The following is a 26,550-nucleotide window of genomic DNA, read 5'->3' as shown; positions in this document are numbered from 1 at the left end:
TTATATTTTTAACAACAGTTTTAAGCATATTAACTTTACATCCCATATTGATATAAAATTATGAACACCATTTATTCAATATGTTTATAATATACATATATCAATAAATATATATATATTAAAGACTGAGCAGCAACATTTTAAAATAATTATATTTTCTTGATACATAAAGAACAATAATCTTTCTTGAATGTATGAACTCTTAATTATTTTAAAATATACCAAAACTATTTCAAATGAAGAATATTTACACTGAAAACACCATTCATCTGAAATCCTTCAAAAATTACCCACACACACAAAAGTAACAAAAGATGTAATTCTCCTGAAAAATGAAACTATGTGTAAACCTAAAATCAAACAAAGTATAACAAAATATCTTAAGGTAACATTTTTTAAACCACAATATTTAAATATATAATATTTTAACATCAGCATTCTCTACAACTATAAAAAATATATACTTACTTTCAGTATTCTGTTCAATATTTTTTGAAGTCACAAAATTCTGACCACATTATTGCAGCCAAACGATATTTTGAACTTAATATTCACTGACCATATGGAATACAGCGCTCCAGAGGGACAGTGCATGCAGCCCTCATTGTGTTCCAAAACAGAAAACTTTTTTAAAGCAAAAAACAGCACTCGTCTCTTAAATGGACACAGGTCACTATTTTAAAAAAAGGTTTCCAGATCTGGAAAGCAAATTTAAAGAAAGTTGTCTGCTGCCCCGTGTAGGTCTGCATTCACATTCATTCATATGGCCTTGAAAATGGAGACCTGCCTAAATAATATTCATTAGACTATTTGTTTTGCAACTCCAAAATCACAGGCAGGTTGCAAAATGGTAGTGCACAATATGCATCAGCTATTTGCTACCTACCTTTACTTATATAGAGCTCTAGGGGCTAGATGTATCATTTTTTTCGAGATCCCAAATTGCCCAATCTGGCCATTTGCAATCGCAAAAATGCATTTTTACTACCTACTCTTAAAAAATGAAAAGAAAACCTTTTATTTTTATTTTTTAAACGCATCCTGTTTTCCTTTAAGGAAAACAGGCTGCATTTGAAAAAAATGCTTTATTTAAAAGCAATCACAGACATGGTGGTGATAGAGCGTTTCCAGACTAATAATTTACCTGTAGTTGGACGCTCTTAAGGTCGATGAATCTTTTGACCAAGTGGGACTCTCCTTACCCGGGAGTAATCAATCAGATCAATAATCGATAATCAATAACGGACGTAGGCAATACCTTGATCAACATAACACTTCACAATTAATCCAGAATACATTTCGACGAAACCATGACCTTTCGGTCATGAATAACCACACCAGTTTTATGCAAAGTTAATGAATTTATTTCCCTATATTAACAAAGCTAGCACAATGTAGATATGTCTCAACACCAAATGATATATGTAAATGAACATTAATAGCTGTCCATAACGGCGAAACAGATGCAATCTATGCAGCATTTGAATGACAATGCCTTCTATGATGGCAACGCAAACCACTAAAACTACAATCTGTAATGGGCTAATTGCATACATTTAGTCAGCATAACAAGGTCTCAAATTGCATCGTGCATCAAATGAATCCTCATCTAACCTCAAATTAGCATCAGCATGTGGGACTTCATGCAAAACAATTTAGCAACATTAATTTAGAAAAACTCCTAACTAAGGCGCTTATCAAAAATCAGCAGTTGGTTACCTAAAAAGAAAACACAATGCAATTGTACAATTTTCCTTTCATATTTACCAAATTCAGTCAGCATTCAAGGAAGTCTTCGTCTCACAGGTACCGGATTCGATCGACATGGGACGGGGCAAAGGGGCAGGGTGGACGGGACAAATGCCTCACAGCGGAAAGATAAAAGGACATCTATTACTTCATGCAAAGGGCAAGTCAAAGTTAAAGTCTCTAGGGCGAGAATTACTTAAAGTCTCTTTCTCTCGATTAGAGAAAGCATCAAAGTCTCTCAAAATGGCGTCGAACATCAATTGGCATCGTAGGTAATGGTCGGTAAAGTTCGCAATGGGCTCGTAATGGCTACTTTCTCCTTGTGCACCTGGTTTAAATAGACAACAGTTCAAATCCAGTAGGGTCTTCCATTGGAGGGTTCATAGGTTAGCTTCAAATTGTCCAATCAAAAACTACAGTTCTCAAGCTTTTACTTAAGCATACATTATCCTTGGAGTTGGGAACGTAAGTTGCAACATATTTTACCAATTAACTCACTTTCAGAGCGTCCATTGTCTGCACCTGCATATTGACCTTGGAGTGAAGAAAAAAGATGCCAGGCTGGCACGAAACCTTAAGATAAGCATGTGAACGATCTCACTGGAAAAGTACAGCTTCAAGCAAGAATACACGTTTAATTTGCACATTGGAAAAATACGAGCATCTAAACCGTGAGACAAGGCCGCTAGGCCAAAGCCTCCACTAAAGTTATGCTAAGCTAAAGCATTTCTAACAAGCAAATCATGGCACACGTTTACGATTATGTCAAACTAGTACAATTCTAATACATCACGTTATGTAAAGCACACTTATAAATGTTGGCAAACTACTCTAAGGGCACATTTGTCCCCGTACAATCTTATTTAGTTCGATTAATGTCACACTTGATTATTGCTACACTACGTTTATGCGCTAATAAATGTAAAACCTTCATTTCAGCTTCATCAGTGGTCTGCTGAGCCCAGTAGGCCACCATCCCTGTGATTATAGCCATTCACAATGGGTTGCAAATTGGGACCTACCTCATGAATATTAATGAGGTGGGTCAATTTGCGAGTCATTGGGAATCGCTAAATGGAATCCAGAAGTTTCATACATACAAAAAGCGATTATATAATTGTGGTTTGCAGATAATCGCAATTAGGTAATCACTATTTGGTAAAATGATACATCTGGCCCTAGATCTCTCACAAAATGATTGCTTGGGGAACTCACCGTCATTAGGCTGGTGCAATGCTCCACTTGTACAGCAGAGGGTACTCTTAACGCAGTAAAAAAATCACCTCTCCAGTACACGCACAGCAGTAATTGCGTGAAAAATCCAAAGAAACTCTTGTGCATGTATTGGAGAAAATTTGATTTGGAGCACCTGTGGTATTCAGTAACAAGCCACGTGGCACCCTTGCAGAAAATCCCAATGAGTTCATACAAAGATTACATGAAAAATCCAGTCGCTCGAAATCTCACTATCAGGCACCTGTTCACTGAGAGGCAGCACGTTTCTGGCACTGCAAGGCAAGCAGGCTCTATCAGACTTTCGGAGTTGAAACTGGCAGTGCCTTTTAGGATGGAGGCTCTGTTAGGAAGTGGAAAAATCCGCCAGCAGACAAGTCGCCTCTGCTGAAAAGAGTTCCTTACTCAAATCTACAGAAAGGCACGGCCGCTGGACGCAGGGGTCGTCGTCCATGAAACTCCCTAATACAATAGAATCACAAATAACGTATATTGTTCACTTGCACATCGATCATTAACCTTGCTGTTTACAATTTATGTAATACAATAACATAATTAACATTGATCTTTTCATTGTGTTCCTCTGGTACTGTAATTAGGTCCTGGAAACCTATATGCAACAAGTTCGCATCAGTCGCGATGCTGTTTTTAGTACAGCAGGTGCAGTAGTACCACGAATGAAGGGTTTGACTTACCCACTGCACACAAGAAGTGCTTTCCTACCCATCCTAGAAAGCGATAGGCCCATCCTCAATGCTTGCACTAGGTCACATGGCACGCTTGCAATACCACTTCGACACATCAACACTTGTTGCTCAAGGACTGCTATTATTACAGTTGAGGGGATGTTCTCAAGATAAAGCTCCTAATTTCCCCATTGTACTTTGCTGAAATGTGGCAGCAGTCACCAACTGAAAGCAAAAAAAAAAAAAAGACAAAAACATTGCTTTCAGGCATCCTGCTGTTCACCACTGGCAATGTTTGAAATTAGAAGAATGCATCTTTTCATCTGCTTATGGAGAAATGGGCTAAAATAGTGTCTTTTGATTTCCTCCCAAAGACAGATTGTGGAGATACATAAAAAAAATGGATGCCAGTCATGGTTCTGTAAATCGAAAATGTATTTCTAAATACCTAACTAAAAATAAAAATCCGCGTATTTTCTCCAACTCCTTTTCGAGTGCCCAATTTAGCATGTTTCCTGAAACCGCATACAGTCCAGTTTGATAAATTGTTTGAAAAATGTAGTGGTTTCCCACGATTTCTTGGTAAAAAAAAGATCAAAGATCTATAAAACGTCCCTCTTTATTCGGCCTCCCATCTCATTACTAGCTCGTCATCAGCACTTTTATAGACTATGTGCATTCAATCACATGCGCTGTGCTTATCCTCTGGTTGCAAATATGAGTATCTTGAACAAGGCGACGTCTTTGCATAGTAACGCCAGCAGCCTGTGACCCTAAAAAGGATGTGAAACACTGCAGCAAGATTATTACTTCCTCTCCACCCAAGAGGGCACACTGACCGAGTGCTTCAAGTATAGCAGCCACATGTAACTAAACGCTCAGCATACAAGACACTATGAGCCAACCAGAAAGCACTCCATACAAATGTCTCACAGGCTCGACAAATAAAGTCCAACAAACTCCCAAAACAGGACACTATGTTCAATACCAGCAACTCGCCTACTGATCGCTGTCTATATGAAAAAGTCCACTGCAGGATCCTTGTGCTCCACACACGCAGCAAAACGTACTCATTCCTTGCAAGACAACATACAGAACATACAAGATCATCTTAAATTCGGACAGGATGTGACAACCTGGCTATTCCAGAGATGAAGATCTAAAACAATTTGATCTGCCATGACCAACCGCAAATAACAGCTTCCGTGACTATAAAGCACTCTAGAAGTGACAAGAATTGCCAAAGTCCTGAACGACCACATTGTTACCCTCTTCTGTTTGATTGCTATGAATGAAGGTTGGTCACCAGTCACACACAACAGAACTACTGACTGTAACTCAGTGCAGGCCAGAAAACGTACGCACACAATCTGCAAAAGGATTCACCTCTAATGAAGACCACACAGTCAGTACACAATATATGCCACCCTTACAACCTAGTGGTCTTGGTAGAACACCCACAGCAGACTAGGGCTGCTATGTGGCATGCTACAGCATTACAAACCTTATATGAAAGCAGCTTACTTAACGAACCCATACCAGATATGGGTAACCAACCGCTGAATGAAGAGATCTGCTGCTGTGTCTGGCACGCCTGAGGAATTTAATGTTGTCCATCTCTACAGGTCCTGACTGCAGGGATGAACAATGCTCGCACTCTATCTTTGCAGGTCTCTATCTTTCTCGCTCTCTCACACAACCAATCTCTCACTCTATCTTTTAATCCCTTCATTCCATATGTGCCCGTACCCCCACCTTAGATCTTCAAGATCCTTCCTAAATAATCAACCCCATCGCTGCAGTCACCATGGACATACATTGGAAAATACAAATTAAAATCCTAAACATAACTCAAGAACTGCAGAGTAAACCATAACTATCAGTGAATTACAATCATACTTTGCGCGTCTATCTCTCACACTTCTTCCCTTCATCACACTGCTAGGCGCCAAGTCCCAAGACAAAACTAAAGTCCCTCACATTTCGTTCAGGCTTCCCAAATAGGTTCACAACAACAAATAACCTTGCCAGCCATGCACTGTGTAACATGTTACCCATCCAATATAACACTGTGATGCCCCACAATGAGGTATGATGTGCTGTATAAATATAATACAATACAATGTCTGTTTGTTGGTCATCATTTTTGTTTCTTCTTGGTCTCTGCACCACTCCCTTGCCCTGCAGGATTCTACGTTACCCTTGTGGTGTCTCGTTGGTGGGCTCAGTACGAGAGTTTGCCCTGGCCGGACCGGCTCATGTGCTTGGTATCAAGTAATGTCCATGGAATAGATGAGTATGGGCGCATCCTGCGCCGCACACTGATGCGCTACGCTAACCTGTCAGGCGTGCTGATCCTGCGTTCCATCAGCACAGCTGCTTACAAGCGCTTCCCTACAAGCGAACACCTGGTGAAGGCAGGTAGGTGCATCACAAAAAGCAGCCACACAAATACTAACATTTATCCATTTTCCACTACTCACCTTTTTTTTTATTCTGAGCTTCTTTCTGTGGCATAAAATACTGCTCCTTATTCAGAACATGCTCTGTATGTATCAGGGAGACTTGACTTGCAGATGCCCCTGATGTACCTGTTCTGTGCCAGTGACACTTGCACTGTTGCAGCCTCTGCTGTACTCATACTGTATGCCAGTGAAGCTTGCCTTACTGCTCTCACTGCTGTACCCATACTGTGTGCCAGTGAAGCTTGCCTTACTGCTCTTACTGCTGTACTCATACTGTGTGCCAGTGAAGCTTGCCTTACTGCTCTTACTGCTGTACTCATACTGTGTGCCAGTAAAGCTTGCCTTACTGCTCTTACTGCTGTACCCATACTGTGTGCCAGGGAAGCTTGCCTTACTGCTCTCACTGCTGTACTCATACTGTGTGCCAGGGAAGCTTGCCTTACTGCTCTCACTGCTGTACCCATACTGTGTGCCAGGGAAGCTTGCCTTACTGCTCTCACTGCTGTACCCATACTGTGTGCCAGGGAAGCTTGCCTTACTGCTCTACCCTTTGGCCTGTCAGTGAAGCTTGTACTTGCTACTCCAATCAGTTATGTGCTGCTCTGTGTGATGCAGTCCATGCTGCACCTGTTCTGAGGCAAGTGAAGCCTACCCCCCCTCCCTCCACCCCACTGGTTTGTTTGTATCTTTTCTCTGTTATCACTGAAGTTTGCTCTACTGCTGCTTCTGCTGTGTATGAACAAACAGTGTCTCAACAGTACCTGTTCTGAGAATTAGTGATGGTTTCACATGCTGATTCTGTTGCTTCTTTACCTCTTGTTCTTTGTAGGAGATGCATGTGCTGTCTCTGCGTACCTGTTCTGTGTGTCAATGAATCTTATCTCTGTTGTACCTAGTCTGAGAGTTAGTGAAGCTTGCACATGCTGCTTCTATCGCTTCTGTACCTCTTTTCTTTGTATTACATGCTTGTGCTGTGGTTGCCTCTGCTGTAGCTGTTCTGTGTGTCAATGAAACAGCTGCCTGCCTCTGCTGTAGCTGTTCTGTGTGTCAGTCAATGAAGCTTGTCTCTGTTGTATCTTTCTGAGTGTTAGTGAAGCTTGCACATGCTGCTTCTATCGCTACTGTACCTCTTTTCTTTGGAATTGACGCTTGTTCTGTGTGTTAATGAAGCTTGTGTCTGTTGTACCTGTTCTGAGAGTTAGTGAAGCGTGTACATGCCGCTTGTATTGCTACTGCACCTCTTTTCTTTCTATTAGACACTTGCCCTGCGGCTACCTCTGCTGTAGTTGTTCTGGGTGCCAATGAAGCTTGTCTCAGTTGTACCTGTTCTGAGAGTTAGTAAAGATTGAACTTGCTGTTTCTGTCGCTCTTGTCCCAATTGTTATGTGTAATGGACACTTGCTGATGGTGTTCTGTGTGTCAGTTAAGCTTGTAAAGTCAGTGGAATGTCAGTTGGAAATTACCGAGTGGAACAGCGAGGGGTGGGAAGAAGGGAATTTCCTTTTACGGACTAGGTGGTCTCACACACTATATAGTGTCATGCTTCATCATTTGACCACCTAGACCCACCCAGGTAGGACAGTGCCACCTGGGCGGACTCAACCTCACTGTTAAAAGAACAGGAGGGAGTGCGTAAATAAACTTGTTTCTGGAAAGATCGGGATCCAGCTAATCTACTGAAAAACTAAAAACACCTAAGCAGACACCTGTGAAGAGCAACAAATTTAATGGTGGTGTCTGTCTGGTGTAGTTAAAAAGGGGGGTTGGGACACCTCTGTGAGGACAAGGACTCACAGGGTCACCTAACTAATTACTAGCCAACATGTTTCTGCCCTCAAAAGTGAGCCAATGAAGGTCTCGGGGCATTCGTCAGGGCCTAGGATCCCTACGTCTCACGTTGGAGGAAAATACTCTATGGGGAAATCAAAGAGTGAGAAAATGAAAAAAGAATGATCTACATTACCCAAGGAATTACCTTGAGGCGGCCCTTTTCTTAGAGGCAGCTAGCAGGTCCAAGGAGAGGACGAAGTAGGCGCACGGCGAGCGTCCCCTTTGATGTATGTGTGACTATAAGGGGACACTCCCCCTCCTGGATACCAGAGGCTAGCTGCCTCTAAGAAAAGGGCCGCCTCAAGGTAATTCCTTGGGTAATGTAGATCATTCTTTTTTCATTTTCTCACTCTTTGATTTCCCCATAGAGTATTTTCCTCCAACGTGAGACCACCTAGTCCGTAAAAGGAAATTCCCTTCTTCCCACCCCTCGCTGTTCCACTCGGTAATTTCCAACTGACATTCCACTGACTTTACCCTTCCAAATAGGAATACATACAACCTAGGACTACGCTAATATCCGCGACGTCCGCTTCTAGAGAACCCCGTACTTTCGTGTGTACTTTGAATTATAGGGAGCTAAGTACGGAGTGTTCCTCCATAGTTATCCCCCCTCCTCCCTCTTCCTCTCTCCATGTGTAATGTCAGTTAAGCTTGTCTCTGCTCTACCTATTCCGAGAGTTAGCATAGCTTGCACATACCGCTTCTGCCCCTGCTGTACTTGTTGTTGTGGTTACAGGCACTTGCCAAAGCTGTTACCTCCATGGTACCTGCTCTTGTGTATGTGAGGCATGTAATGCTGCTGTTTCCCATGATGTACCAGTTGTTATGTGTAATGGACACCTTCACTGCTACTGTCTGACATTACATGATCAATGATCTACACATCCATTAATCATGGGTGTAGTTTAGCCAGTGATATTCAGGGGTGTGACCCTCAAATTTCCCTACTAAAAAAGCATTGGGCGGCTGAGTGGAGGGGTGAGGAGATTTAGGGGTACAATACCCAGGAGGGGTCAGAAATCTGTGGGTACAGCTTTCTGGCTGCTTTTTGAGTCACTTTTTATCAAATAAGAACTTTTGGAAACTGTGCTATCAAATGAATTACTAAGCCCTGCATTTATTTCAGGTGTTGTTGGTGGGATAGCCTAAACCTTCCTGCAGAAGGTCAGACTGTCTTGCTGTGCCAGGTCACTGCAGTTAGGGACTAGATTGAACACATTTTGCAGAGATGCATCCAGCTCACAGTCTAGCTCTTCAGTGACAACCATAGAAATATCAGGAGGGTTGCTGTCTTCTTTTGATCTGCTATTCCATGTTGCAAACCATCTCCCAAGAACAAAAACAGAAAAGAGAGCCCAAGCTATTTACATTGCGCTCCTCCATCCCATAATATATTGACATTGTGGGCCCAGTTCACCAAATCAAAGTTGTGAATGAAAATGTATGCCTGTGAAATATCAGTCAAAGGATACAAAGCATTTACTACGGCATAATTGTGCATCACACCTTTGTACAATTATGTAGCAGTAAACCCAGCGAAAGGCGTGGGGAATGGCAGTATCAACCACGGTCGGACTTGAAAGTTGCTTGACCCTTCGTCACTTTGGAAACTGTCGTAGATTTGATTAAGCAAAGTGCTGACGTATATCCATCTAACAAGACTGGAATCGGAATAGAACACCCCAATATTTTGTGGGGTGGAGGGGAAGGGGTTTTCCTGTCGAGAAAAAAGAAAAGTGCACCTGCAAAGCAACATTTGTCTATGAGAAAACGTACTGTTTCTACAACCTGCGTTTTGGAAATAATAAAATCCAAATCTGTCACACAACCAAAATGTCACATAGTATTGCCCTCACATTTTTTTCTTGACAGCCTCCCTTGGGTGCCTTCAATGCGATCAGATCGTGAGAAGTTCTATTAGTGAAATAACCAAATCTGGAATAAACAAAAGGTATTGTCTCAATCCTACGACATAATTCATTTCGCCCATGCATTCAGACCCATCCATGTAGAGCAACTCCACCCGTGATGGCAGCTGCCCTCCATTATGCATTGAAGAAAACCAGCATGAACCAATTGTCCGCAATCATTATGATACACGTTGTTGCCACCCATTATTTATGATGCATGGATAAGCCCATTAGCCACATACACTCACACACCAGGACAAAGCACTGAGTGACCACACACACACACCACCACCAGAACACTGATTCTGGTCACACATTCCCAAGTATTATGTGTGATGCAAGACCTGAATTTCCAGAGGATTCACGATATTTTGCGAACGCTAGCTTCCCCTCCAAAACCTGAATGTAAGACAACAGTGCCACTAAGTAGCTCCATTGAAAACAACATCCAGGCCTAATGGGTTGTACTAATATAATATCATTGTTTTGCATTGTAAGATTTTTATTGCGCTTACTACCCTATGTTGAAGTGTTTACCTACATAGTTAGCATGCTACACCATGTAGGGTGTATGGATGGAAGTGTTGCGTGCGAATGCGGGTTTGCGGGTAATTGCGCGGCTAACGCGCGGTGCAGCAGTTACTCAGACACACTTAGGGCCATATGTACAAACACTTTTTCCCATAGACACAGAATGGGGAAAAAACTTTGCTACATCTGGCCCTTATTCTCAGTTCATGAGGGTCACTTGGGTCCCGCTACTCCACTCCTGACCACGCCTAGCAGGCACACACCATTCATTATTTATGTCACGTGACTCTGGCGGGCTCCACTAACAAGGCGAGCACGGGGAAGTGGGGCAGGAGTCCCCTCTGGTGCAGACCCTACAGGGTAGCTTCTGCGCCTCAGTCGCGTCACTGGAGGCGCGACTTTACGTTCCTCCCCAAATTTAAACAAAACATAAAACTAGATACCCCATACACACCAGCCATCCTCAAGGGTTTGTGAGGGTCCACGTGGATGAGCTTGGTTGCTGTCAGGCGACATAGCGCGTCAGCATGGTGGGCGGTGTGGGGTTTTGTCGGAGGGCATAACCGATGCGGGTGACGTGGTCTGGCTTGAGCTCTGATGGCACGAGCAGTGGCTCTCTTGTGAAATCCTCCGGCGGAGCCGCTGAGACCTCCTCCTGATTATGTGACATATTCTAACCGAGGGACGCTTTGGCGGCCACCACGGGACCTGCCGGCCTAATAGGGCATGGTCCCGCTTTTGGTGGCAAACTTGACAGGGATACCACAGGGTAGTAGCACTTGAATGCTGGTGATTTCCTCACTTCCACGTCGGGCCACAATGAGGATACCTTGATGCCGTATAATGGTTAAGGGTCAGGGTTCAAAGGGCAACCTGAACTTGCTCCTTGGGGTCCGATCCTTCAGGAGCACCGAGTCACCTACTTGGAGGTCAGATGCCTTGGCTCTCTGTCTACGGCTGGTCTTGTCATTGGATGACTTATACTTCTCATAGGTCCTTTAGTTGTCAATTGGACAGGGTGTCCAGTTCGGTTGATGCTGGATGGAGTCCCTGTCCGCTCGCCCCATTGAAAGGTGCCCTGGTGCACGCCCGGTGGTGGCATGAGGGGTGAGGCGGTAGTTCTGAAGGAACGAGTAGATGGGTAGCTCAGGGGTTTTTGGCAAGCTGTAGCAATTTGGATTATCTTGTTGAGAGTTCTCATAATCCTCTCAACCTCTCTGTTGGCCTGGGTCCAGCACAACGTTTTTTTTGTGGATGATTCCCATCAAAGCTAGGTATGAGGCTATTTTTTGGCTCTGAAATGGAGGTCTGTTGTCCGTTCTTATCTCTTTCATCAGGCCATGGGTGGCTATGATTTTTTTCAAGTTTGAGGATCACCTCACTGGCTGCCCAAGACTGTATAATTTCCACTTCCAGATACTTCCAGTAGTCGTCGATAAATACCAAAGTGTGTCGACCTTCAGGAAGACTTTTGAAATCTAGGCTGGTTGATTCCCACAGGTGCCTTGGTCATCTTTCGGTTTTAACTGGTGCTGAAGGGCTGGGATTTCCTGCAGCCTGACACCACTCGCAAGATCTAACAAGAGCCTCTACTTTTACCCCCATCAGGGAGAACCACACTTTGGTCCTCAGTCTGTTCTTCGTCTTCACCATGGCTTGGTGTCCGGCACGAACCAAGTTGACAGCTTGGTCTGCAAGGCTAGATGGGATGACTAATCGATAACCTCTGAGTAGGGGTAGGCAGTCAGCTCTTTGCACACGTGGTACTGACTTTCTATAATTCGTCTAACACTGGGATTGAGTTGTGACCATTGTTTCTTGAGGACATGCCACTGATTTGTCCAGACCGCATCTAACACTTTCTGGAGGCAGTCATCACTCAAGGTGGCTTGGCGAACGGCATCAGTCGAGATGGAGAGGGGTAGGGACCACTCTGCAACATATTTTACATATTCCCATGTCTCTTGGGCTTCATCCTCTTCTTTTTCTGTAGCCTCCCGTGGGTGCTGAGAGAGATAGTCTGCGGGGTTATTAGACCCTGGGCAGTATTCAACTTGGCTGTTACACTCCTTTAATTGGAGCATCCATTTCTCGATCCTCAGAGGCGGCTTTGACGTAGTCCATCTAAAGAGGGGAATCAGAGGCTTATGGTCTATTATGATCGTGAATGGATGCTCGTATACATACAGATGGAAGTGCTTTCATCCCCAGTGGATCGCAATTGCCTCCTCCTCGATCTGCTAATATCGCTGCTCTGTTGTGGTATGAGACCTACTTGTGTAGGCGACTGGGGTCCATTCTCCTCCTTCCTTCCACTGCAATAGCACTGCACCTAGTCCTTTCGGGCCTGCGTTGATGGCTACGGTGGTGTCCTCGAGTGGGTCAAAGTAACTGAGGGTGGTGTCTACAGACAATGCGTCTTTGTTGGCTTGGAAGGCAGGTTCCTGCTCTGTCTCCCATGTCTATTGCACTGCTGTCTTGGTAAAGGTCTCTCAGTGGTTGTGTCAGCAGCATGAGGTCTTTATGAACCGGCCACAGTAATTGGCCATACCCAGGAATCTGGGGACTGCAGTCACAGTCATTGGGGGAGGTGCAACCTTGATGTCTTGCACCTTGGCCGGGTCTGGGGCAACTCCTTCTGCGGAGAAGATGTACCCAGGCAAGTGCAACTTTTCCTTTAAGAACTCACACTTGCTGCGATGGAGGGTTATGCCTGACTCCTGGATGCATTGGAGAACTTTTCTCAATCGAGCATGGTGTTCGGGACAGTGCGGGGGTGAACAAGAATATCATCACTGACGTTCACAATGCCAGGGAGATCAGCAAGGAGCTCATGGATGATGATTTGGAGCACCTCCGCAGCAATGGATATTCCAAAGTTTAGTTTTCGATATCGTCTGAGCCCCACGTGCGTCAAGAACTTGGTGATATATTGTGACCCTACAGCGAGCACTAGCTATTGATATCCAGATCTGAAATCGAACTTTGAGAACCAGCAGGCTCTACTTACCTCACCGATCAGGTCATCTATGGTGGGGGTGAGGTGCCTTTCCCTCCCAATGGCAGCATTGGACAGCCTCATGTCAACGCAGATTCTCACCTCTCCAGGCTGCTTGGGTTTCCTGGCAACCACAATCAAGGATATCCATGGTGTGGGTTCCGTCTCCTTCTTGATGATGCCAGATGCTTCAAGTTTGTCAAGCTCTCTCTCTACTTGTGGTCTTAGATGGAATGCAATGCAACAGTGGTGGAGGGCCACGGGTTGAACGGTCTTATCAATGTGCAACTTAATCTTTTTGTCTTTCATGCAGCCAATGCCATTGAAAACATCAGGGAAGTCTCTCAGCATTTCGGTTATGGATTCTTCGTAGACTCCTAGCGCAAAGGAAGGTCACTATGCCAAGAACTTTCACGGCTCTGCACCCTAACAACGTGCCATTGCCATCTTCCGCAACGTATACTTGGTGCTCAACAGAGCGGGATCCATAGGTAATGGTTGTTCTGAATTTACCTCGCATGGCTAGCGGAGTAGATTGCTTGTCTGTGAACACCTTAATCATTGTGCGGGTCAAATTTGGGTGTGGCTTCATTCTTCCATATGTGGCGGAAGACATTATGTTTATGGAGGCTCCTGTGTTCACTACTGCTGTGGCTGAGTGATACCACACTTGTATAATGCATCTGGGTAGTCGACATGCCGTGTGGAATGCTGTGCCAAATACAAAGATGGAGTGTTCTCCATCGTCATCTAAGTCACTGTTTTGGGCCTGCGCGTTGAAAGCAGTGTTGACTGCAGAACTTGTGGTGTGTCCCTTTGTTGCTCTGCATGCTTTTCGGAAGTGATTCATCTTCCTGCACCCTGCAACTCTTCTTCCCCTTTCTGGGCAGTCCGCAGGCCGATGGGTTGGCCCTCCACAGCAGCTGCATGTCCAGGATGCGGTGTTACCATTCCTGGGCTTGGATTTGCTGGGTATCGGTGTGATTACGTTTACTGGTTCTTCTTTCACTGGTCCATGTAACGCAGCCTCCATATGTGATGCTGGTGCCTTGGACAGTTCCTTCATTCTTCCCATTGTCAGTATGTCTGTTAGTGACCTTCCTAACTCTTCTAGGATTCTTTCTCGCAATTTCACCGAAGCACACCCTTGTATTATTTGTCCTCTGATTTCCTCATTTTCATCCATGAATCGGCATGTGCCGGCTTGTTCTTTCAGCCTCATGTAGAAGGTGTCTATTGACTCCTCAGTTTGCTGCTGCACCTGGCGAAATACAAATCTTTCATAGTTAGTGTTAGTCATGGACTCGAAATGAGCATTAAGGGCTGCAATTAGAGTGAGGTGAGTATTGGGGGTGGGTTCGTTGATTGTTTTGGAGATCCTATGTATGTCCTTTTCCACCAGGTGTAGGATCATTGCTCATTTCTCCGCATTTTCTACTTTTGTAGCTTCAAAAAATATTGGTACTCTTTCCACCCAATTCTTCGACATGGATGCTTGAGATGAGGGTGCGCCCTAAATGATGAAGCTCTACAGCTGGTATGGTGGCCATCGTCCTTGGTTTCTGCCACCTTGGGGTTTTGGCGGCAGTCGGGTTGTGGTAAGCCGTGAGATGTAGGCTATGCTGGTGCCTTATGAGGGTAGGCTGCAATGTTGCAGTTTTATAGATCTCGCTTTATCTCATATTAATGACTCTTATTTTTTTTTTTTTAGAATGGTGTGCTGCTTACATCACTGCCTGCCTTCGCCCCTTCTTATTTTCCTTATGGAGGAGTTTTACACTGAGGGGGAGGCAGCATCAAGAAGGGGCTCATTGGCATGGGGTTGGAGAGCAAGCAACACCGTGTTTGGCTCACCTGCTCAGACGGCTGATGCACGGTGATCAGTTTTGGCTGGGGCGGCCCCTGTTGAGTCACAGGACACCGGCGGTGGTGCTCACTCATAAACGTGAGGCGAGCGCATGTGAATTCCTGAACTAGGAAATCCCAGTGAGGTGCTCCGGGCAGGCGGGCCACACCTACCTCCACTGCCCCTGTTGTGAGCACAAGCTGCAAACTGGCGGGGCTGCTTCAAGAGAGTGGGCCTGTCGGCTCAATGATCGCGTCTCTGTGTGGACAGGAACGCGGGGTCAGTTGCTGTCGAGGCACTGCAGGAGTCCCTCGTCGCCAGTGTTGTGGTGCTAGCGGATGCTGGTTGTGGGGAAATGCGCGGCCTAACACGCATTTCAATAATTACTCAGATACACTTATTCTCAGTTCGCGAGTGCTACTTAGACCGGTCCCGCCCCTCCACTCCTGACCACACCTAGCAGGCACACACCATTTATTATTTATGTCACGTGACTCTGGCAGGCTCTACTAACAATACGGAGCAAGGGGAAATGCCCCGGAAGTCCCCTCTGGTGTGAACCCTGGATGGTAGCTTCTGCACCTCAGTTGCGTCACTAGAGGCGCAACTCTAGAGTCTTGTTTTGATCCTATGTGGGAAATGGTTCCATAAGATGTGAGTGGATCACCAAGGTGCGGTTATCGTGTCATCGGACGCAGTACTTAGCAGTGTGATGGATAAAGAAGTCTGAGAGCTAGGCATGCAGTTTGTGGTTTTCAGTAAGTTGCAGGTCCCTTTATGTTATTTATTATGATCTCAGTCCACTAACTGGTTGGTCATTTTGAGAATTTTTTCTTTAATGTTGATGGTAATGAACAGGGATAGGGTGGAGGGGAAATGGTGGAGAGATCTGCTGGGATGTACTTTGTTAATATCATCTCTTAACTGAAAGGCAATGTGAGATGCCAATAAACTATCATATTTCGCAACTTGCTGGGTCCTCCAGTGGTAGACTTAATTAACCCATTCGCTGCCAGGCCTTTTCTGCCTCAGGTGCCAAGCCTTTTTTTTGGCTGTTTGGGGCAGTTTGCGCTTAAGCCCTCATAACGTTTTGTTCACATAAGCTACCCACGCCAAATATGCGTCCTTTTTTTCCAACATCCCAGGGATTCTGGGAGTACCCAGACTTTGTGGGTTCCCCTGAATGAGACCAAGAAATTAGCCAAAATACAGCGAAAAATTAGTTTTTTTCAAAACAATTGGAAACAAGCATTTGCAATGCAACGGGTCTCGCGTTTGCTCTTGTTAGAGCTGATCGTGTTGTAAACTCCTAACCTGACTTTTCATCTATCGGCAAAAGTGCTTTTATGTACTTAACCCGAAAAAGTGAAATTAACTGTGTAAAACGCTCGACTTCTGCCAAGCGAAATCGCGCTAGGAAAATAGAGAAAAAGTAGTCCACGATCCGACAGAAAACAGCGAGCCTTGCATGTTTTCTGTACTTGGTCGCTGCGCTCGAGGGGGGCTAGCCACCGGAAAAGGCATGACGTATGCATGCCTTCGACTAATGAAAGCAAGCAGATTTTACTAGGCAAGCCCACGAACCAATGAAAAACACTGACGTGACGTCGACAGGGCTCCGAGCCCTTTTCTAATACCTAAAGCGGCTCGCTGCGATACGCATGCGCTTGCGCATGCAATGCAGGCTCGACCCTAAAAAGGGCTGCAGAAGAAGGCTTGTGTTTTTTTCCCTGAAAATGGCATCAACACAGGGTTTGCGGTGCTAAAATCACCATCTTCCTAGCTTTCAGGAACAGGCAGACTTGAATCAGAAAACCCAATTTTTCAACACAATTTGGCATTTTACTGGGACATACCCCATTTTTACTATTTTTTGTGCTTTCAGCCTCCTTCCAGTTAGTGACAGAAATGGGAGTGAAACCAATGCTGAATCCCAGAAAGCTAAACATTTCTGAAAAGTAGACAAAATTCGGAATTCAGCAAGGGGTAATTTGTGTAGATCCTACAAGGGTTTCCTACAGAAAATAACAGCTGAAATAAAAAAATATTGAAATTGAGGTGAAAAAACAGCCATTTTTCTCCATGTTTTACTCTGTAACTTTTTCCTGTCGAAGAACCCTAGGTACCCAGAGCCAGTAAATGACCTACACCTTGCAATGGGTTTTCATTCTATACCGGGTATACAGCAATTCATTTGCTGAAATATAAAGAGTGAAAAATAGGTATCAAGAAAACCTTTGTATTTCCAAAATGGGAAAAAGATAAGGTCTTGAGAGGCAGCGGTTATTTGCACATCTCTGAATTCCAGGGTGCCCACACTAGCATGTGAATTACAGGGCATTTCTCAAATAGACGTCTTTTTTACACACTGTCTTACATTTGGAAGGAAAAATGTAGAGAAAGACAAGGGGCAATAACACTTGTTTTGCTATTCTGTGTTCCTCCAAGTCTCCTGATAAAAATGGTACCTCACTTGTGTGGGTGGGCCTAATGCTCACGACAGGAAACGCAACATGGACACATCACATTTTTACATTGAAATCTGATGTGTTTTTAGCAAAGTGTCTAGCTGTAGATTTTGGCCTCTAGCTCAGCCGGCGCAACGTGCGCATTTTTTAAAACGTAAGGGAATACAAGATGGGGTGACTTGTGGGGCTCTCTCCAGGTCCTGTTACTCAGAAGCCTTTGCAAATCTCAAAATTTGGCCAAAAAACACTTTTTCCTCACATTTCAGTGACAGAAAGTTCTGGAATCTGTGAGGAGCCACAAATGTCCTTCCACCCAGTGGTCCCCCAAGTCTCTTGATAAAAATGGTACCTCACTTGTGTGGGTAGGCCTAGTGCCCGCAACAGAAAATGCCCCAAAACACAACGTGGACACATCACATTTTACCAAAGAAAACAGAGCTGTTTTTTGCAAAGTGCCTAGCTGTGGATTTTGGCCTCTAGCTAAGCTGCCACATAGGGAAACCTACCAAACCTGTGCATTTTTGAAAACTAGACACCTAGGGGAATCCAAGATGGTGTGACTTGTGGGGCTCTCACCAGGTTCTGTTACCCAGAATCCTTTGCAAACCTCAAAATTTGGCCCAAAAAAACAATTTTTGCTCACATTTCGGTGACAGAAAGTTATGGAATCTGAGAGGAGCCACAAATTTCCTTCCACCCAGCGTTCTCCCAAGTCTCCCAATAAAAAATGTACCTCACTTGTGTGGGTAGGGCTATTGCCCGCGAAAGGAAATGCCCCAAAACACTATCTGGACACAACAAAATTATCAAATACAAAACTACCTGTTTTTGCGGAGGCACCTGCATTTTTGGTCCTGGGCTCAGCAGCCATCTAGGGAAACCTACCAAACCCAGACATTTCTGAAAACTAGACACCCGAGGGAGTCCAAGGAGGTGTGACTTGTGTGGATCCCCCAATGTTTTCCAGAATCCTCAGAAAACCTAAAATTTCGCTAAAAAAATCAAATTTTTCCCACATTTCTGTGTGGGATCACTGCACCGGGACAAATTTCCTACCACCCAACTTTCCCCTCAGTCTCCCAGTAAAAATGATACCTCACTTGTGTAGGTGGGCCAAGTGCCTGTGAAAGGGAAGAGCCAAAAACATGCCGAAATTGAGGGGGAAACCAAAGCGGGTCCAAAAGGGCAGTTTGAAAAAACAAAATTTTAGGCTGACAAGTGCAGCAGAATTTTTATCGGTATAGATGAGACAATGCTGCGTAGTAGGAATTTTGTGGATTCAGGCAGATTCCAGAAGGATCCATCATAAAAATGTGGGAAAAATGTGTGATTTCCAGCAAAGTGGGAGGTTTGCAGGGCATTGTAGATAAGAAAGTTGTGCGGGGTGCATGTGAAGCGCACACCACCCTGAAATTAACCGGATGTTTAATATTCAGATGTGTCATGGTCTTGTGGAGTTTTCTACATGCCAGCGTCCCAAAGTCCAAAAAGTGCAGCCCTCACCATTCCAAGTGGGACAATTTTGAGAGTTAGCCAAGCTCTCATGGCCCAAATGTAAAACCAAAACGCAAAATAATCAAATGTCCTCTTGCTTGCTGTGGGATAAGATGTTTTAGTGTGCGGGAGAGAGCTGAAAGACTGTTACCCCCTTCAGTAAGGGTAGGGGCATAACCAGGCCCATACTGGTTGGTAGCCACCCCCCCCACTATTTTTTTTTTAATTCCCTGGCATCTAGTAGACTTTTTGCCCCCCCAGGATGTGGATCGGGGGTAATTGCCCAATCTGCCCACTGGTGGGCAGAACAACTTTGGCCCCGTTTATTTGGGATGGGGGTATGGCATACCCCACCCTCTTATTTTGAAAAAAAATCTTCCCTAGTCTCTGATGGGCTTTCTGCCCCCTTGGGGGCAGATGGGCTTCCAAAAATAGGCTGATCTGCCCCCAAGGGGGGCAGATATGGCCAACAGTAATGTGCCCCCATGGGAAGCAACCCTTGCCCAAGGGGCTGCCCCCCAAACTAAACACACACATACACACACACACCAATCCCTGGTGCCTAAGTGGTTTCTGAACCCCCCCCCCCCCCCTCCGGAGGCAGATCGGCCTAATACAAATCAGCCGATCTGCCCCCAAGGGGAGCAGAAATGGCCTAAAATAAATTTGCCCCCCAGGGGAGCGACCCTTGCCTAAGGGGTCGCTCCCCTTGCATGAAATTGGCGCAAAAAATAAAAATCCCTGGTGTCTAGTGGTTTCTGCCCCCCTTGGGGTCAGATTGGCCTAACTACAATTTGCCCCCCAGGGGAGCAACCGTTGCCTAAGGGGTCGATCCCCATACATAAAAACATAAAGTAAATAAAAAATATATATATATCCCTTGTGTCTAGAGGTTTCTGCCTCCGGGGGGACAGAAAAGGCCTAAAAATAGTTTGACCCCCTGGGGAGCATCCCTTGGCCAAGGGGCTGTTCCCCTTATGCATAAGTATAAAAAATTTAAAAAATTCCCTGATGTCTAGTGGTTTCTGCCCCCCTCGGCCTAATTATATTAGGCCGATCTGCCCCCAGTGGGGGCAGATATGGCCTAAAAATAATTCCCTCCCCCCCCCCGGGGAGCGACCCTTGCCTAAGGGGTCACTCCCCACATATAAAAAATAAATATATATATATATATCCCTGGTGTCTAGGGGGTTTCTGCCCCCCTGGGGGCAGAAATGGCCTAAAAATAATTTGGCCCCCTGGGGAGCGGCCCTTGCGTGTATGAATGTGTGTGAGTGGATGCGTGTCTGGAAGTGGATGTGAATGCGTTTGGGTGTGTGTGTGAGCATGTATGCGGGGAGGGGGTGGTGGGTGGGGGGGTGCTGTGACTGTTGGGGGGGTGGGGGGTCAGGTGATTGCTGGGGGAGGTATGGGGGATCCGCCTACCGGTGACAGGGAAGGAGTTCCTTGTCACTGGTAGCCCTACCACCATGGCTTCGTGGCGGTGCTACCGCCACAGAAACCATGGCAGTAGGCCGCCGCCGGCGGTCTTCTGTGGACCGCCAGGTCGGAGATGAATATCTCCTGCCCAGCGGTTCATACCACCATGGCAGTATGAGTGGGGATGTGGCGGGTTGGCAGCAGCCAACCTGCCACACCCATAATGTGGTGGTATACACCGCCAGCCTGTTGGCGGTCATACCGCCATGTTAACCATGGCAGTCAAAAGACCGCCAGGGTCAAAATGAGGGTCTTAATATCCTCAAACTGCCTGTGTTTCATTCTCACCCCATTCAAATGGCACACTATTGAATCTTCTTCAAAAGTTCCTTAATAAGAGCAAAACACTCCTCAGAAGGACAATAATATTTGCATAAACCCAGAAAGAACTAACTTGTTCAGGGTTTGTAGTTGGAAGAGCATCACACATGGCCTTACCTAAATCATCCTTCGGTTTGATTCCTTCAGGATTTAGACAGTGGCCTAGATCAGGATTCTCCAATGGGTACCTTGGGTGCAACTAGTAACTCTCCAGCTACATGTGAGTAGTTCCCCTATGTGCAGCCCAACCTAATGAATAAAAAGCTTCTGCTTGGTTGAATTAGGTTGAAAAGGGTGTTTTTAAAAGTAAACTGTGTGTATTTTCAGAACTGTTAAGCTACTTTTCGCAGAAAAGGATATATTTGAATGGTAATTCATGCCGTGTTTGAGAGTGTGCTTTTTAATATATTTGCCCACATTATTTAAAAAAAATTCTCAGTGGGGGAACCCACCGCCGAGCCCACTTAGAAGCAGTCTGGTTCATTAGAAGTCAGGGTAAGAATTACATTTCACTACTTTCGAAGATCATGTCAGCAACATAATAAAGGTGGTTTCTAAAATTGTCATTTCTCTGTATTGCGTTACACTAGTCATGCAGTTATTACAGAACTTCAGTGATGTTATTTATTCAGATGTCTTCAGGGTTAAGGGCATGTGACATCACTTTCTGTGCACATTTATGCTCAAAGGTCATATGATGTCACTCCCTGTGACATCATCAAGGTCACGGAAGGGATGTGATGTCACCCGCTAACCCTGGCATTGTCGTGAATCGACGTCCATGATAGAGCCGTCAAAGTTGCATAGCTATGGCATAGTTCGTAATTCAGCACATAGTTATCAATTGTCTTATGATCTATTTGCCATATGGTGAAGAACTGATGCCTCCCAACTAAGTCTGCTCAGCCTTTTTATTGCCTCACTATATTTGTACAACAACCCCGACTCAGCATTGTCAGCCTCAATCTTTCAGAGATGATCGAAATCCGTTGTCCCTTTGCACTTAAATGACTGTACATTAAAGCAAATTTCTGCTCGCAATCGAACTTTCCATCAAAAGCATGAGGTATCTCTCGAAGCTTCTACGTCAAGAAAGCTGATGTTTCACCGACACGTTACGTTTGACCAGGCAAATGAGCTTAAAATATAGTGTACCACAATCCAAGAAACTTGTGCAGCTGGTGTTGATATTCATACTAAACATGCATTAAAATTAAATCTCGCTTCATTTTGCTTGTGCACACACAACTTGTAAACCATGTGAAAGGATGCACGTCTCTTACACAAAGGATGCCTAACATGCGCTGCAGCCTGTTCAGACTAGTTCCCCTCTGTCTGAACTTGACGCGTCACAAAGGTGCTGTGCAGACCAAATTATTTCTGTTTGTCTGTTTTTTTTTATTTTGTCTGTCTATTGTATTTTATTTAGAATTAACTACGGACTAAATTTGAATTTTGTCCTGATAATGATTCTACATCTATAGAAGATCTAAAAGTTATCGACAATTAATACAGAACCAGTTTCATGAGATTTATGTATAAGTGGTCTGTATTTATATTTTGAGAATTGTGATACAAAAAATGCGCATATTACACATATGCATCATCCTGGCCTTAGCACTGAACACTTTTTCCTTCACATTTTACTCCCCTCACAGTTTTTCTTGTATGTAATTGTTTGGTTTACATTTATTATTAAAACATTTTAAATTCACAAATTCATGATTGTTGAGTGAACACTATTTCTCTCACAGGAATGGGCTTTACGGTGTTCCCCTTGTTATAAATTGTTCGTGCTAAGTTGAGCAGCCCTCTGAAAACAGCGCGAAGGTAGGCCCGATGTCCATAGTGCCAGATCTTAGTGCGACGCCACGCTGCTCCACGAACAGACCACACAGCGCAATATACGTCTTATGGTTCGCGTCACTCTGTCCTGCTTGCGTCTTGACTATCCGGGACAAAGGCTAGATAGCAGATTTTACTGTAAGAAGGCACTTCCTAATACCACTGCATGCATAATTCTGTGCTGAGAACGGTTATCCACAATTCGCTCAAGGTTCTCTGCTTTTTGCTGACAGTGAGTTACCTTGGGTCAGTGACTGAGTGTAGGTTGCCAAATAGATGGGTGCCCCGTAGTCGAAGTGCATTAAAAAAAAATTATTTGAGCGGGACTGAGTGAGAATGGGGCTGAGTCAAAGGTGTGGCTAAAAAGATACTCTTTAACTTTTTTCGGATATTCACCTTCACGTAACTACATATCAAATGAGAAATAAATGGAAATTAAGTTAATCAGTGGGAAATGCACTATCGTACATTATGAAACCTCTACTAGTTAATTCACTGTAGAGGTCTGTCTGTAACCAGAGAGCCATAGAATTGAATCCTAGTTGGTGCAGTGGAGAACATTGATTTGTGTATGTTCAGTGCTAAGAGGTCCCTCTGTGACAGACACCACTGTGAATACGTAAGTCTTTATTTTAAGCTTGTATTACACACATTATAAGATAGGCTGGTACAAAATGCACAAAAAAGGTTTTATCCTATGCAGGAACACTATGTGTAACCTACGGAGGCTATCCCTAGTTATGGTTGCTACCTTACTGGAGAACGATCAATACGATTTGGCGCTGCTCCTTATAGACCAAGCGTTTGATTCCCTGTCTTAGGAATTCCTTTGGCAGGTCCTGCGGAAGATGGGCATTAGGGAGCATTACATGAAATGGGTGCAGATATTATATAGTGCCCCAGTGACGCAAATACATGTGGACAAGATGGTGTTGCAACGCTTCTCCTTGTATCAGGGGACCAGACATGGCTGCCCGTTGTCACCCCCCCGTGCTACCAATGAAACCCTTGGCGTATAGGCTGCGTTCTGTGATGGAAGCGTGAGCCATTAAAAATTAGCGAGACCACACATGTTGTCTCCTTATACGTGGACGATGCTTTGGTGTATCAGGCCAGCTAGTTGGCTTTTCTGTCAGCATTCAGTGAAGTCTCAGGATTGCATTTAAGTGCAACAAATTGAAATTGTTCCTGTTAGGGGAACTTGGAAGTTGACAGGGCCAAGACCATCCTCCTTTAGGCCTCCCTACAGTGTTCAGTACCTAGGGATCAGGATTGCGGGGAGGCAGCAACAACTCAACCTTTGAACATAGGAAGGGTGCTGGAGGGGCTCAAGCCCATGGTGAAGTTCTGGAACACTCTATGGTTATCCCTGATGGGTAAGCTGGCATTGGTGAAAATGGTTATCCTGCCGCGCTGCTTTTATGTGTTTCGGGGGCTATGTTCGAGATCCCTGAATGATATTTCAGAGAATTGGACAAATTGGTTGTCGAACTGTTGTGAGCCTCGGGGAGGAAAATAGTTGCTACACTTAAGCACCCCTGGAAACAAGGGAGGGTTGGAACTGCCTTGCCTAGAACTATACTATATAGCTGCTCAGTTACAGCACGTGCTACATTGGTTCGATGGCAGGGAGAACTGGGAGCAGAGGTTTCTGCGGGTACGTGTGGTGAAGTTCCCTTGCCAGAGCTCTTAATGGTGTGGTCCCAGACCCAGACATATGTATCTGGACACTGCACTCGTTTAAGCAAATAGCACTGAAAATGTAGATTGATAAATGGCGAGCTGGGGGGTGTGACTCATTGCAGGACTTATGCCCAAATGATCAGTTTATATCTCTGGCTGAAGCAGTGGAATCGTTTGACTTGGGGACCAGACAGTTTTTACAATTTGTCAAAATTGCTGTGACTGCCCGTGGGATAAGGCCTTCCTTCCCAGATGTCCTGCTGGTCTCACAGACATTAGGGACACTGCTGAATATGACTGGGTCGTCCACTGATCTCACTTGTGTACAGAGAGCTGCAGAAGGACCCTCTGCTGCACATCCTGCCGGTGCAAACTAGTTAGCATGAGATTCTGGGTGCTCCCCTCAAGATTAGGAATGGGAAGGAGTGCATCATGGGGACCGCCACAAATGGGAGGTTCAAACTGCTTCTGTACAATGTAGTCCACCAAGTATACCTCACCCCAACCACACTTCATACCAATTTTCCAGGGCGTATGTCGTCGTCCTGTCCACGCTGTACCAGGGATGGAGCAGATTTTATAAATATGTTCTCGGGGTGTCCTGAGCTTCACACATATTGGCAGAAACTATTGGAGGCTTTGAATGAGGCTACGGGATGGTCTATTCCCATGGAGATTGGACAGTGCCTGTTGAGACTGATCTCAGCTCGGCAGGGGAAAAAAAGCTCAATAGGAAGTTTCTCCATTTTGGATTAGTGCTTGTCAAGCGAATGGTGGCCATTCAGAGGTTATCCCCTGTCACTCCGAGAGTGGCTGATTGGTTGCAAGATATGGCTGAATGGGCAGTGGAAGAGGAGAGCCATATACGGAAAACAAGAAAGGACAATAGGCTAGTGGACAACCTGCAGTCCTGGGTGGCGATGCTTGCTGAGCTTCTTGAGCCCCCAGATGTCCTGCCCCCATGAAATGTGGAGTAGATGTTAGGGCGAATGAAGTAGTGGCTTGCCTGGGGTTTGCGCTTAGTGAGCGCTCTTACTGTGGGTGATCGGGTGTGGGTATCGGAATGAACAGGTTCTTGCATGAGATCACTGCATTTATTCAAACATATCATACTGCTTTGTGCTTTGGGAAAGCAAGTTGTGGTGGCAGAGGTTTCTGTTCTCTTTATAACAAAATACTACTGTGATAAAATTGCCATATGTAAATGCTAATAAAAATGTATATTAAAAATGCACAAAAAGATTTAAGATAAAAAAAGGCCTCCTAAAATATAGATTTTAGAATATACCCTGTCTGTATGTAGTGTATTGTTTTACCAACTGTTTTTTAACAGCACACACTTCACAGCTGAGATGGTAACTCCCTTACAATGCCACTCAAAAATAATAATTCTGCATCATCCAGAAACTTCAAGTGATTCTGTTAATTAAAGCTAATTCCGGCTTGCAAGCACATTTTACATTTGGAGATTGACCAGTTGGGCACATTTACACTTCTCTCTTGGAAGCAGCTACCGTGGCAAAAACACTGAACCATGTCAACTCTCAGTAATTAACTGTCCTGCAACGGTTGTCTTTTCACAAAAAGTAGGGGAACTGTTTTTCCTAAATTAAAAAAGTATGGGCACGTCATGCCCCTCAGATCCCGCCCACTTCGACCTCTGTGAGTGCCACACATCCCCAATGGTAAGAATAGGCAACAGAGGTAATGTATAAAAAATATGAATTTAACTAAAGTCAGTCCATGCACAAAATCAGTATGCATCGCAGAACTCGGCATTTGAAGATAATCAGTTCCAACTGTCAGAGAACTGCCCGAACAACTCAAGTGAGGCAGCAATCTAATTCCTACTACTGTGTTCCATAATAGACATAGAAACAGTAGTAATTTCCTGAGTCTGTTTTCAATCTTGATTTGTGCAGTAAGTTAAGTGATTCTATGACAGGACCGGAGGCTCCGATTATGCTTTCTCCTTCTTTTACTGTTCCAAACAGCAGCCAATGAAATAA

General features: G+C 44.7%; 1 protein-coding gene across 1 annotated transcript in view; it reads left to right on the top strand.

Moving 5' to 3' along the window:
* Nucleotides 1–26,550, top strand: part of BEST1 (bestrophin 1) — a 253,632-nt gene that overhangs the window by 122,938 nt on the left and 104,144 nt on the right. The window contains exon 4 of the mRNA XM_069223219.1: nucleotides 5,856–6,089. Within this exon, the coding sequence (XP_069079320.1) occupies nucleotides 5,856–6,089 (234 nt within the window). The remainder of the gene's footprint in view (nucleotides 1–5,855; nucleotides 6,090–26,550) is intronic.

Source organism: Pleurodeles waltl, chromosome 3_1 (genome assembly GCF_031143425.1).
Source record: "Pleurodeles waltl isolate 20211129_DDA chromosome 3_1, aPleWal1.hap1.20221129, whole genome shotgun sequence".
NCBI classification, from domain to species: domain Eukaryota; kingdom Metazoa; phylum Chordata; class Amphibia; order Caudata; family Salamandridae; genus Pleurodeles; species Pleurodeles waltl.
Note: the sequence above shows the minus strand (reverse complement) of the source record. Positions and strands in the feature narration are given on the sequence as shown.